Source organism: Gadus morhua, chromosome 14 (assembly GCF_902167405.1).
Source record: "Gadus morhua chromosome 14, gadMor3.0, whole genome shotgun sequence".
Lineage (NCBI taxonomy): Eukaryota > Metazoa > Chordata > Actinopteri > Gadiformes > Gadidae > Gadus > Gadus morhua.
In genome coordinates this window covers 20,131,019-20,145,653 of record NC_044061.1, presented here as the reverse complement: position 1 = coordinate 20,145,653, position 14,635 = coordinate 20,131,019, and the positions used below count along the sequence as shown (strand labels likewise).

Sequence of the window (14,635 nt, the reverse complement as noted above, 5' to 3'; positions counted from 1 at the left end):
ACACAATGCTTAACGACGCGCCATTTGTGAGGAGAACAAACGATGACTAAGAGGGCTGCTGTAGTAGGCTTTGAAAAATCCCAAATCTGTTCTTCTTATCCTACCCCTATTCTTTCTACTATTCCTCATGCCTGGGTAGGTTGCCATTATCCGAAGCCACACACAGCAAACTAGGTTACAGGCCATTAAGCAGGAGGTAAGGGCCAGGCTCGGCTCAAGGCTGCAGAGAAATATCCGGGGATTAGACCGAGAACCTTTCGGCTTGGTGTCCCAACGCCCCGCAGCCGCGGCGCTCTTATCCCTGCCTCCCCCGGCTGAACGGCCCCTGCGGCGTGGGCCCCCGGCAGCGGGGGCCCACGCCGCAGGGGCCGTCCAGCGGGGGCCGCCGGAGGACTGGTGGGGTGACGCGAGGAAGTCCGAGGCAGCATGAGCAGGATGTGACACCGGAGCGCTTCCAGGAACGGAACTGGAGAGGGCCGGCCAGGGCGCCTGACACACTGAAATACGACCGCGTCTCGTCGACAACGCCAGGGCTCTGGTGCGGCGTGAAGAGGAAGACGGTTGACAGGCGCAATGGCTCCGTCCTGTTCTCTGCTACGGCCGGGCTATTGTCAGCCCCCTAAGGTACCCCTAAGGCCCCCTCCCCCTTGAGTGCCCTCTTACCTAACTATGGGATGGAGGAAAGGAAAAAGTGAATCACTGGTGATCGATACGCCCTGGGGGAAATCGCCATGGCAACCAGGCCGCCAGACAACAGCACACGGCATGTGTCGGCGAGGTATTGATAAGAGCAGCGTCAGTCCCATCCTTCGATCGATCCAATCAGACCATGTTGTCGTGTTATCGGGACTGGGGGCGAGTTGAGAAGAGCGCTAAAGTTTAATAACGGAGTTGCTGATTGGCCGGCTGGCAGGCTGTTCAGCTCACTGGCTGGATGAGTCTCTCTAGGTTCCTCTCTATCAAGCTGGCGGATCTCGTTGTGAAAAGCTCCTAATCCCGTTTCTACGCCATCATTGAAGGGGAGAATTGCAACGACACTGGACGGATGAGGAATGCATGGAGTGGTCGAGGGATCAAGATTGATGGATGGATGGATGGATTCGATTCCGTCCCGTTTCCAAACAGAAGGAGCCATCAATCTCTGTGACTTGCGTTATCAAATGCCACATCTGAGCCAAACGCCTGATAGAATTACCCACCACACATACACCAGCTAGGAGCTCATTCATCAATTAGCACGGAGGAAATGATTTCCAAAAGAGTGAGGACCACGCTGTCCTAAAAATATCCTTCCCACTCTCTCAGCAAAGAACTACTTATAAACACACCGAAGGACACCTGCGTATATATATAAACATATTGACTACCCAGCTTTCCATACGATCAATACATTCAGCTTAATGTGTTAACAGTTAAAATGCAATTTGCCCTGTGATTGTATTTGGTGCAATATAAGAGTGTATAAACATACTGAACGCGGTGGCTTGGTGAGAATGTATAAACATACTGAACGCGGTGGCTTGGTGAGAGTGTATAAACATACTGAACGGGTTAGCTTTGTGAGAGTGTATAAACATACTGATTGTGTGGCTTTGTGAGAGTGTATAAACATACTGATTGTGTGGCTTTGTGAGAGTGTATAAAGATACTGATGGCTATGATGGATATATGTGGTGGCTTTGTGTGAGTGACTGAACATACTGAACGCTACACTGTGTCTTGGTAAGTGTGCATTAATACACTGAACTTTGGGGGGGTGACTCAGCAGGGGATAGCGGATATAAATCTGTGAGCGGGGTTAAACAGGTTTGAGTGTAAAATGTACTGCAGTAGTGCAGAGTGGGGCCACACACACACACACACACACACACACACACACACACACACACACACACACACACAGAGCTCTGAAGTAGTAACTCACAATTAGAGTTTTTGAGGCTATGCATCTACTTTAACCTCCACAGATATGAGCATATATGGAGGCTATGAGCCTATATGTCTATGTGCCTATATGGCTGTATAGATATGAGCCTATACGGCAATATATTTATATGTCTATGTGCCTATATGGCTATAAATCAATATGTCCATGTGCCTATATGGCTATAAATCAATATGTCCATGTGCCTACATGGCTATAAATCAATATGTCCATGTGCCTATACGGCTATAAATCAATATGTCTATGTGCCTATACGGCTATAAATCAATATGTCCATGTGCCTATACGGCTATAAATCAATATGTCCATGTGCCTATACTGCTATAAATCAATATGTCCATGTGCCTATATGGCTATAAATCAATATGTCCATGTGCCTATATGGCTATAAATCAATATGTCTATGTGCCTATACGGCTATAAATCAATATGTCCATGTGCCTAAATGGCTGTAATATACATGTATATGTGCCTTTATGGCTATAATCAACATGCTATGTGCCTATATGGCCATAATCAACATGTCCAAGTTCCTATATGGCTGTATGCCCAGGCTATATGCTTACAAACAGCCCGTGGACTAAAGCGGATTGTCTGCTGGGAGAACCAAAGGACCGACACACTGCATGCTCTGTTCCTGAGGAAGGTAAGGGAAGGACAGTGTGAGTGGGGGAACAGCCTGCTGCTCCTCACAGATACCCGCACACCCGCAGCACCAGCATTCACTCCGCTAGCAAATCTATATGTACAGCATGTTACTTTGAGTCAGACCGCTGCTGGTCCCACACACACACACACACGCACACACGCGCAAGCGCACGCGCACACGCACACACAGACACAGACACAGACACACGCACACACGCACACACGCACACACACACACACACACACACACACACACACGCACACACGCACGCACGCACGCACGCACGCACGCATTGATTGAACAGTTGCGTATCAGGGCTGCACCGACGCTGGTTCTCAGCTCCTGGGTAAAATCCCAGTGGTGCCATCAAGTCCCAGTCCGACCAATAAGCACCTGAGGCTTGGAGAGGACATCTCCATTAACATTACCTCCCGGGCTCTGACACACACAACACACGGCAACAACAAAAAAGGAATCAGCCACAAACGTGCATACACTTGCACAAAGAACCACGGCAGTTCACACAGAAGACCGGAGATTACAGTACAAAGGACTCTGGAAGTGTGGTCGTCATGACTACCCTCATAGTGGGAGGGCTCCGTGTTGTGGCACAAAAAAGACTTAAGAACAATGGTTTGTCGGAAAATAAATACTCTGGGTATACCCAGCTCTCTGTAGTAGTCCGTAGCCTCAGAAACCAGCCCCATATTTACAGCTGCTGTAGGTAGTATTTGAGATGGATTCCCCCCACCAATCAGGGAAGAGATGCCCTGATTGGTCAGAAATGAGCAGGGACAGTGTAGAATATAAATTGGCTCACAGGCAGAGGCAGTCAACCAGAACAGAGGCAGTCCAGGGGCGCCCACAGCTGTCTGTAGGTGAGGCCGAGCGCAGCCCTCTAATTGGCCGACCGCCTCTACAAATAAATTAACTTTTCAAAAAACGACGAGGCACATCACGTCCGTTCATGTCTGCACCTGAATTCAATTTGACATAAAATATAGGCTATAGCCTAATGTACCATCATATAAGCGTATATAATAAACCAGAGAGCACCAGTTTATCTAATGAAGCACGGTATTCAAATCAGATCATGACCAATCCCATAACGATGTCGAGAACGTATAAGCGTTTGACTATCTACTACAGATGAATGATGCACTTTGGGGTATAGGACAAATGCAGCATTATTACATTTTGCAAAAGAGCAGAAAGGCGCTTGGCATATCGGGCCCTAGCCACGAGAAATATTGTCACCAGGCGAGTGAGTGTGTGCCTAGTCCCTGCCTGGTGTGACCTGTGTTTGTATCGCTCCACAATGGGCGATCTGAAGACAGTGAAAGAGAAAGACAGTGGTCCAAGTCACCGTGGGACAGCGGCGTTAACTGCTAGAATCTGACTGGGGATCGGATCTCTTTTGCCACAGCATTGTATCGGCTTTTAAAGTGCGTATTAGGGCTGCTCGTTTATGGGAAAAATCATAATAATAATATAATAATAATAATAATATAATAATAATAATAATATAATAATAATAATCACATTATTTTGGTCAATATTGAGATCAGGATTATTTTTGAGATTGAAAACATATATTTATTTAGCATGTCATAAAAACTTTAACTGAGAACTTTGAATTTCGCCTTAAAAAACTACACAAAATTGTCATAAAGAACATGTTCCAATCTAAAATGTTATTCATATATCTATCCAGCTGTTCTGCCCTTTCTATAAAACATAAAAAAAAAAAAAGAAACACAATAATATTTTATTTATTTTTTTGAAAAACTAGATTATGTTAATTTTGTGATCGTTTGACGCTAACATCGAAATCGCGATCAAAATTCGATTAATCGCCCAGCCCCAGTACGTATCTTAATTCCCCGTTTAAGATTCCTTTATTACTCAGGCTGAGCAAGATTAGTAGAGTAAACATGCACAACTCATATTAGAGACAAAGTTATTGGTTGTTTTGGTTATTATAATGAAGATTAGACAATTATCGTTTTAGGGTATATCCCTAGACTATTATCCGCCTCTTGCCTCTGAGGCATTGTCTTCTAATCAACTTTTTTCTGTGGGAAAGATTGTTCTCACAGTGCATTTAACTTTCTAATACAGGGTAGATGACTGGCATTTCTAGAATAAAACAAAATGATATCGCTATACCCACAGCACCTTTAATAGGATCCTCCTCTCCAGAAGCAATGGTTACGCCTCGTCACGACGATAGGGATAGCAGCCAATCCCAGTTGAGTATGGAGTGTGAGGCTGAGACAGAGGCCAGTCCCTTCCATTAGTGGGACCTACGAAGCCACGATACAACATCCATGTTTAGCGTTGACAATCATGTCGTGGAAACTAGAGAGCTTAGACGAGCGCCAACTTAAAATACCATAACATCCCCTCTCCCCCATAACATCTTCTCTGTAACTTCATCTCCGCAACCATTATAATTATTCCATTAATGGTAACATCTCCTCCATAAAATCTCCCCTATAACATCTTCTCCTCAACAATAATAATTACTCTATCAACCATAACATCTCCACCATAACATCTCCTCATAAATAATAATTAATCTATCCACCATAACATCTTCAATCAACCATAAAATACTCTCTTCCATAACATTATTCTATCCACGATAAGATCTTCTATCAACTACAACATTTCCTCTTCTCAGTAAGAACTCCTCCAGAACATCTTCCCTTCAGAGAGGAGTGAAAAGGAGATAAAAAAAAAAAAAGGGAAAGAACAAGCGATAGAGTCATCACTCGGACAGTGAAGGGATTTAGGGATGAGAAGTCAGGAGAGAAAGGAAACAGACTGTAGCTTGCTTGCCCAAATTTCACGCTGGCGTTTATTTTGAAGACATAAACATGTTTTATTCAAAGCTGTATCTTTTGTATCACTGGGGAGACGAACGTGTGACAGATTTGAAAAAGCCGAGAGAAAGGCAACGTGACAGCTTGTGTTTGACTGCCTTTGATGTGTTGCCATGAAGACTGTGTGCGCGTGCGTGTGTGTGATGTGTGTGTGGGGGTGATTTTATGCGTAAGGAAGAAGAGAGGAAGATGGAGCCTTTTTGTGGTCACTCTGAGCCTACGCAAAGCTACCATCAAAGTGGGACCTCAACCAATCAACTCCTACACAAAAACACACACGAGCATGAACGTACGGACGTGTGTGTGTAGCACAGGCGTGCCTCAGTATAAAGAAATAAGTCTCAGGTAACATCAGCACAAAAAAAAACATACTTGCATATTGACTTGGGTATCACTACATTTTAGTCAAGGTAAAAAAGGTTTAGCAAAAGTTATCTCTAATCCCTATGAAGGGAATAATAGCATACTGCCAGTAAAACATTGGTCAACTCTTGAGCTTTTGAACTTTTGCCAGGAGTCGCACATCCATTACTGTGGCAACCTGAAAGCCTGCCCATCAAGTTTATTTTGTGCTTGCTCAAAGTGTGTGTGCACCGTAGCGCACGGCTACAGCGGCTATAAACCTTTAACAGCTAGAGCGTTTCATTTCCACCATCAGCAAAACCCACTTCAAACTCGACTCCAGTTTCCAAGTAGTTGTCAATTGCTCTATTGAAAACTCTCGCGATCACAAATCGTATCCAAGACACAATCTATCACATCTGCATCTTCTGAGAATGAGAGGGAGGGAAGGAGGGAGGGAGATAGAGTAAGAGAGAGAGAGAGAGAGTGAGAGAGAGCAGGAGAGAGAGAGAGAGAGAGAGAGAGAGAGAGAGAGAGAGAGAGAGAGAGAGAGAGAGAGAGAGAGAGAGGGAGAGAGAGCAAGAGAGAGCAAGAGCGAGCAAGAAAGAGAGAGGGAGAGGGAGAGTGAGCGAGAGAGGAAGAGTGAAAGAGAGAGAGAGAGAGAGAGCAAGAGTGAGCGAGAGCGAGCAAGAGAGAGAGCAAGAGAGAGAGCAAGAGAGAGAGCAAGAGAAGGAGACCTTTAATCATCCGCTTAACTGCGCATCCATGGCTGTTTACAGGTGTCCCTACCTGTAACCATCTACGTAGAATCAAGTTTTCAACTGGAGGACACCATGCACCACTCTATCTGCCTCCTGTAAAAACCAGGCTGTGCTCCAGATACTAACACACACACACACACACACACACACACACACACACACACACACACACAGACACCTTTTCAACTGGCCTCTAAATCCCAGATAACCTTTTTCTATTTTCTCAGAAAGTACATAACTCCACTGCAGCAGACATTAGATCATAACTCAAGGCTTCTTCCTTCAGGGGATCATTTATGTGGTCGGTTTGAAAACAAGGTCTTCCTCGCTGCTTTGAACCCTGGAACCACAAGGTCCCGTACGGAGAACTCCAGCCCCACCAAAAATCACATAGGTGGGGGGTGGGGTCTGAAGCAAAGGTTACCACGGTAACCAAATCCCTCTTTCCATCCAGAGAGTCCTGGGCCGACCTGGATCAGACGGAGGACGTCACAAAGCCAGAACCACGACATGGATGACTTGCTGGGGCTTATCGCGCCACACAGCCTGGGAACATTCATGATACTTAGGAACGTGTGTTGTTTAAAGATAACACACACAACTGAGCTCCATTTAAAGTGTCGCTGAGGGTCGAGCGTGTCGTGTCAGTGGTCATGTGATAGCCTCCATGATGTAAAGCAACGACAACCAAACGGCTTGCGTTATAACGCAAATTGAACAAAAACTAGAAAAGGCAAGGTGTTTGCTCATTAAGCAGATGCTTCTATCAAAAGAGACTTAGAGTGAACAATGGAATTTAAGGCTTATTAAGGAAAAGGGGCATTGCGTCTATCTCAATCGTTTCTACAGGTAAGGTAGCAGACTTGGGGGGATCTAACCTGGTACCTTCCGGCCCAGTATTCAAACCCCCACGGCCCTAAACTAAAGGATCCTGACTTATGTGGCGGCTGTCTGAAACACAAATAGGCCCATTGACTGCTGTGTACTTCGGCCCACAGTGCTGATAAGAAATTAGCATCATTGATTAAGAAGACCTTTAACCTGTGAACTTTAACCCCTTCTGGTGATTTACAATTCCCCTGGAAGTACTAAACCATACATCACAGCTGCGCACCCGCACATGTGTACAAAGGCATTGTGCCACAGACCTCCCCCCCTTAGTTTTTATAATTAATGGACCAAACCCGGCTCTCACACTGAACGGAAGGAAATGCACTCATGAATATTTACAGCTGCCACCAAGGAAATTGAAATGTACAAAACACACGGTCTCGGCCCTAGCGCCGTCAAAACAGCATCAAACTCCACAGAGAGGACAGATGTCTTCATCACACAGATCAGCCTGTGTGTGTGTGTGTGTGTGTGTGTGTGTGTGTGTGTGTGTGTGTGTGTGTGTGTGTGTGTGTGTGTGTGTGTGTGTGTGTGTGTGTGTGTGTGTGTGTGTGTGTGTGTGTGTGTGTGTGTGTGAGCGAGCGCGCGTGCAAGTAAGTAGATATGATTTTCACTTCCCCGGTTGAGATAAACGCCAATTAATGAAGAAAATACAAAGGACAAACAATATTCCAATAAAACTCACCGAGAATCCCGCCCAGAAGGGGCACGAGTGTCGGACCCGGGGTGATGTGGTGAGAGCCAATGCTGCGAAGCTGACGGCCAGGATGAGGCTCCCCAGGACCATCTGAGCGACCCCCAGCGCCAGCATGATCCGCGTGCGGGTCCTCAACTCCCTGAGCCGGGAAAGGCTCCGGGACAGCGAGGCTGGGCTAAGGGAGCCGGTGTTGTGGTTCCCCCCGCGGGGTAACGCGTTCAGCGGCATGGCACCCCAACTTCTCACCGCTGTACCTCCAGTGGCAGTGGAAACGTTGAGATGTGACTAAATACAAAGAACGCGAGGTCAATCTACCTGGGGGATGTTTAGAGATCACAGGGACACGATATAGGGTGTCCCAGGGCTGTCCAAAATCGAACCAACGTCTCGCTGAAAGGGGTTTCAGGGTAGCCTACCTGGATGTCCCGAAAATCCCTGAAAGACGGAGCCGTCGAATCACTGTGGTGGTAAAAGGTGAGTGAGAGACGCGCTCTTCTTGGCGCTAAACCCAAACTACGGCAAAACCCCACAGAAATCTCCACAAATCAAGTCGAAGGGATAACAAAAAAAAAAATATTCCCCATACTCTGGATACGATCTCCCCAAGAAAAAGCCCATTCCTCAAAGTGGCGGTGGAAGACCATGGCTCAGCCCACCACACAACCTTGCACCATTGTTAGTCTTGCTGATGCGGGGGTTTTCATCCGTGTGTATCCCACGCTTGAACGCAAATCACAAAATACGTCCGAATGGCCTCAATAAACGGGATCCGGCATCGCGTACATCCGAGTATCCATCTTTTGGAGGTGGAAACATGGTGAGAGTGTCGTAGCGTGGTGGTGAAGGGTTTGCATAGGCGACGCTGAACCCACTAGCTTTCCTCGGGGAGGGGGGGTACACGCTGCTGATCTACACGCGTTGTCACATTGCGTATTGGCGGTGCTGCTGCTGCTGCTGCTGCTGGGCTGTTACTACGATGGGAGGTGATGATGATTGTGTGTGTGTGTGTGTGTGTGTGTGTGTGTGTGTGTGTGTGTGTGTGTGTGTGTGTGTGTGTGTGTGTGTGTGTGTGTGTGTGCGTGTGTGCGTGTGTGCGTGTCCACTCTGGAGAAAAAAAAAAACAGGGCAAAGGTAAACGAGGGGAAATAACGGTGTAATACCGTTTTGTACTCATTCGTCCCATTCGAAGCACATTCGTGGCATCAAGCGATCGATTAGGTTGCAGCTTTTTAGGATATGGTTCATTCCCACGTATCAGCAATCTGGGATTTAACCGCAGAGCGCACCGCTGCCTCCGGCCTCTCTTTGTAGTGATGGCCCCGAGCGCGCAGGTAAATCAATGGCGCGCATTGATAGGACTTGATGCGACTGCATAACCGCAGCTAAATTGATACAAGAGTTTTTAAGATAAAGACCAAAAACGTCAAGCTCCCAGATTGCCCGTCGCTCTGTTTAAGACAATTACAACGCCTGAATGATCTATCCACCAGATACGATTCGCTAACTCAATCCCATTTATTTGGTGTATGTGTGGCCACACGCCACTTGACTTGTGAGACACTGACGGAAATAGGCATGGCACAGGAGTGTTGAATTAACACCCTAGAGAGGGGGCAATTAGATTCCTAATGCGAGTCAAGAGGGTAACGCTGCAAAAGATTATTCTCCATGCTGGTAAATTTTTCTCTCGAAAGATACCAACCCTCGATTGTAGAACATATTTAGTCTATCTTTGGTTAGCTTTTGACTCCACCGAACTGTATTTTCAAAATGAGTTCCCTAATTTCTTAAACTTTGAAGAATGGACAGCGAATGTGCACCATCTTGCGGCGACACGAGAAACTGCTGGATAATATCAAAGCGTAATTGCGCACTGCCGTCCCATCACTTTGGTCATTAATTGTAAAATAGGAAGCATAAGCATAATAGGTAAAACAACCACAGATAACTCACAAAAAATTGCTCAACGGGGAAAAACGTTTGTTACTTTAAAACATTTTTTATTTATTAATACAGTGGTATAATTAAAATTGTGTCGCAAAGGAGAACAAAAAAAGTCAGCCACACGTGAGAGCTACTATTCAGTTAAAGCAGTGTTATATCTAAACAATGAAACAGTACTGCTGTGCCCAACTTCATATTTTGCCTATTAGTACAAAAATACACATAAGGGCACACAAAACAGCATCCAGTATCACAAATCAATAAATGTGGGAGGGGGGGGGGGGGGGACATTTGAGAGATCCACAGCCTAGTTAAAAATAAAGTTTTTAAATGTCCTGAATCAGAGCACTGTGCTGTTGTTTAAACCAGGGAGTTTAAGCCATCTCGTGAGGGTCATTCTGTGTGAATATGCTGGTACAAAGTGTTGATCGCTCTGGTTGATACCCTAGGAACAAAGATGCCCAGCTTCACCCTCTCACTATTCCCACTTCAAACTGAAAACATGCTCCCTAATTTTTTCTTTTTTTTTTTACAAAAACTAAATACAAAAAAGTTCATTTACAAAGAACCAAGGCAATTTGCTAGCATTCTGTACAGCCACGTGTGTGGTTATGTTTCGTCTGAAGTAATATGCATAGCAGATTGAGAGCATACCGTTTCAACCAGTTTTTAACCGTACTTTAGTGCTAAAGCCAGTTTCACTCACAGTGGCTTCACAAAATGGCAAAAAAATAATAATAATAAACAAACTTCATTTCACCACAAGAACTTAGCTGTTTGTTTTGTAGTTTTTTTTTTTCTTTCTTAAAGTTCACTAATCAGATAAGGCATCACTGCTTAATAATGTGTAGAAGAGAGGGGGGTGATGTGTGAGAGAGAGAGAGAGAGAGAGAGAGAGAGAGAGAGAGAGAGAGAGAGAGAGAGAGAGAGAGAGAGAGAGAGAGAGAGAGAGAGAGAGAGAGAGAGAGAGAGAGAGAGAGAGAGAGAGAGAGAGAGAACAAGAGAGAGCTAGAACGAGAGAGAGAGAGAGAGAGAGAGAGAGAGAGAGAGAGAACAAAAGAGAGAGCTAGAACGAGAGAGAGAGAGAGAGCGAGCGAGCGAGCAGGTTGTGGACCTGAGTAAAGCACATGCATCCCGTCACAGCAGTACGACACCACACCATAGACGGCCACCGGAAACGGGAGCCTTCTTTTTTTTTTTTCACCAAACCTTCAGCAAAAACAAACAACCTTCTACACCAGAGACCTGCAAATATTACCCAAAATCCCCTCCTCCTCCTTCTCACCGACCAACCAAAAACCATCACGCTGGTTCACCGTCTTGCCCCTCTCTCTCTCTCTCTCTCTCTCAGACCTTCCTCAAGACGCTGGCACTCGGAGTGGTGGAACAGGGGTGGTGAGTATTTAGTCGGCTCTGTCGCTACGAGACAAGAGTTTCAACAGCCGCGCACAGCTCTGGTCTAACTAGTCAAGAGTTATAACGTCTGTTAATCCAAAACAATATAAAAATGTTCTATATATACTGTAGGCATATATATGGTGTAGTAGATACACGGTAGTGTGGAGTAAGTATGTCCTTTCGGGGCGCAAACAGGTTATTAGACGTCGGCATAGCAAAGTGTTCCGTTCCTCCGTAGCGACAAAAAGGGCGGGCATGCATTCCATCCACAGTTAAAATGTACAGTTTTTAAGTGTTTATTTACTTTCTTCTTCTTCTGCTTCTTTTTCTTTTTAAACGTCATGACTTCAAGGGTGGGGTTTAAAGGGGCCCCTGTAGTCAGCGGGCCCCTGCCTTCTGCCACTGGAGCCGAGATCATCCATGTTCTGATATGCGACAGGCTGGCGTGTATGTTTGTGTACATGTCTGTTTTTATACGCGTTATCTTGTGTGTGTGTGTGTGTGTGTGTGTGTGTGTGTGTGTGTGTGTGTGTGTGTGTGTGTGTGTGTGTGTGTATGTCCGTGTGTTTGTGTGTGTTTGTGTATGTCCGTGTGTGTATGGGCATGTGTTTGCACATGTGTTTATGTCCTTGTGTGTCTTTGTAGTGTGAATACATGTGCGGCTATAAGTGCATCTCTGTGCGTTTATATATGCTTATTTGTATTTATATACGTTTGTGTGTATATGTGTGTGCGTGTGTGTGTGTGTGTGTGTGTGCGTGTTTATATCCATGTGTTTGTATTAGTGTGTGTGTGTGTGTGTGTGTGGTCATATTTGTGTGCATGTGTGTGTGTTTGTTCAGGGGTCCCAGGCTGCAGGTTTGAATCCCGGGGGGGGGGGGTTGACAAGTGACTCAGAAGTGGTCGATGAGCACAGAGACACAGTTGGCCCCCACCAGGTAGTTGGGGTCCCCTGGGAGAGACTTGTTCTGCCAGCTCTTGGGGTCACCTGAGGAAAGACAATGATATCGTGTGAGCTGACTATGAGAACACTAGCAGAAGGACACAGTCGGGAATCATAGAGGCTTCAAACCCTAGGACCTGTTCCCCTTAAACGCAGTAGGAATTAACACAGCATTCATACTCATTACCTGAGAATGACACAGACATAAAACCGGGTTTGGTTATATTCGTGGCCATCTTACCTTGAGGGGCTTGGTAATCTGGTTTGAATGTGGAAAATTGAGTAAAAAAAATAAATAACCATCCCTTATTCGTCCCCCATGCAAGTCTCAAATTAGTGCTGCTTTCTTCTCAAATCTCAACTGGCCAATAGGATGCAGGTAAACACCAGAGCATGTGAATATACACCAAGCAAGAATACACCTTGATGTGCTTATTGTGTATCGAGTAATTTAGCCAGGCAGGCAGTTAAGAAGTGTCTGTTTAGACAGGGAATTAGGCTTCCTAAAGCAGAAGGATGAGTGAACCCGCAACACTCTGCAACTTTGGATTTTATGTCTCACAGGCGTTTCTTGATGAAGTGAAATCAACTCTAGAATAAATAACAATATTTAGCAATAAACGGTAATATTTTAAAAAAAATCTCTTCAGCATTAAAGTAATTTACTTGTGGTAAGATGGTGATAAGAGCCAGGAAGGCGTGACAGATTAATTGCCCGTGAGACTGATTGAGCTGAACCGTACAGAACCATCAATCACAGTCTCAGCCAATCAGAAAAGGGTTCTTTCCTCCTGGCTTGGGTTATTTAATAAGCATTTTCTTTAATAATATAAGCAATCCAACGTCAGTGTATTTTAGGAGCAGGTTCCATTTTCGTCTCCGAGTGTGTGAGGACTTTGAGTTTGAACGAAGAGCATTGATCCTGAACGCAGCTTGGAGAATGGACAGCTTCCGCCAAACTCCGTGTCAAAAGTCGAGATCAAAGACGACAAATAATTAAGGATACTCTGACGCTGTCACAGATCCAAGTTATGACTCAACAAAAGAGCCCAGTTTGTCTGATCTCCAGATTCACCAAGCGCACCAATCAGACTCGGTACAGATGGAGGCAAGGGAGCAGAGAGAGAGAGCGAGCACAGTAGAGGGAAGACGAAGAGCGAGCAAGAGATGAAGAGGGAGCGAGAGATAACGAGTGGAGGAGAGGCATGGAGCAGAGGGGTGAGGGGGGAAATGAGTTACGGCGCAAGAAATGGGAAAAAGGGAGAACGAGTTTGGAGGAGCAGAGGGGAGGCAAAGTGAAAACGTTAGCAGGGGGAGACGTAGGGACACAGAATAAAGGAAAGATAAATGAGAAGAGGAGGGACAGAAAAAGGGTTTTGAAGAAATGGGTGCAGAGGAGGTGAGCGAGAGAATGCAGGAGTGGTAGAGACAAAAATAAAGTGAGGAGGGAAAATTGAATAGGCAGAGGAGAGTAGTGTGAAGATGAGCAGGGAGAAGAAATGTACAACAGTACAGCAGAGAGAGAGAAGAGGACAGAGGAAACGGGCGATATGGGGGAGAGTAGGGCGAATGACAGCGCAGAGAGTGGACAGAAGAGAAAGATACAAAGTGGCCGGTCTCTTAGTAAGAGGATTAGGGCGTTGTCGCTCGCTAATCCCCGCGGGCGTCCGAGTGGCAAAAACGCAGCGTTTCTGCCCGACGTTCCCTTTCATCGTGTGTCGAGTCTCATCCACTAAATGAGGCTCATTAGCCCGCTAATCCCCGCCGCGGCCGCTAATGCTAAAAAGGACTCTAATCGTTAGCCGGACCAAAACCTACTGTCCCCCCCCCCCCCCCCCCCCCCCCGCTCCCATCAGGCTCCAACTCCACTCCAACTCTCTTCCACATGATCGATCTCTCTCCTCACCACCTCTTCTGCAGTCATTTGTTCCCTTCCTTTTATTTGTTGTGATGCGTGTTGAAGGTTGTTAAAGTCCAACCGTGGACTTCACCGCGCATCGCTCCATCGTCAGGGCAACGACTGACACGAGTGACTATTCTAGTTCTTAGAATGAAAAGGTTTTCACGCAAAAGTATTGCATCGTGTGGACACATAGCTCGGGTCGTTTGGAGGCCATAGTAGTGAGGAGTTTGTAGTTATGTGTGTTTACATGCAGGGATGGTTTTCACCATCTGTA

The 14,635-nt window shown here is 45.8% G+C and overlaps 2 protein-coding genes across 10 annotated transcripts in view; both read right to left on the bottom strand.

The window, feature by feature from the left end:
* fam189a1 (family with sequence similarity 189 member A1) overlaps window positions 1–9,161 on the bottom strand; it is a 59,031-nt gene extending 49,870 nt beyond the window's left edge. The window contains exons 1-2 of one of the 2 annotated variants that reach the window (XM_030377739.1): window positions 8,590–9,160; window positions 8,162–8,458 (exon numbers count right to left, since the gene is read on the bottom strand). In XM_030377739.1, the coding sequence (XP_030233599.1) occupies window positions 8,162–8,401 (240 nt within the window). In that variant the 5' untranslated portion in view covers window positions 8,402–8,458; window positions 8,590–9,160. Of the gene's footprint in view, window positions 1–8,161 lie in introns of both variants that reach the window. The other variant, XM_030377740.1, reaches the window with a different exon arrangement.
* A 2,160-nt stretch (window positions 9,162–11,321) lies between these two features.
* tjp1a (tight junction protein 1a) overlaps window positions 11,322–14,635 on the bottom strand; it is a 95,162-nt gene continuing 91,848 nt past the window's right edge. For all 8 annotated transcript variants that reach the window (XM_030376403.1, XM_030376397.1, XM_030376398.1 and 5 more), the window contains one exon: window positions 11,322–12,503. In XM_030376403.1, coding sequence (XP_030232263.1) covers window positions 12,409–12,503 — 95 coding nt within the window. In that variant the 3' untranslated portion in view covers window positions 11,322–12,408. The remainder of the gene's footprint in view (window positions 12,504–14,635) is intronic.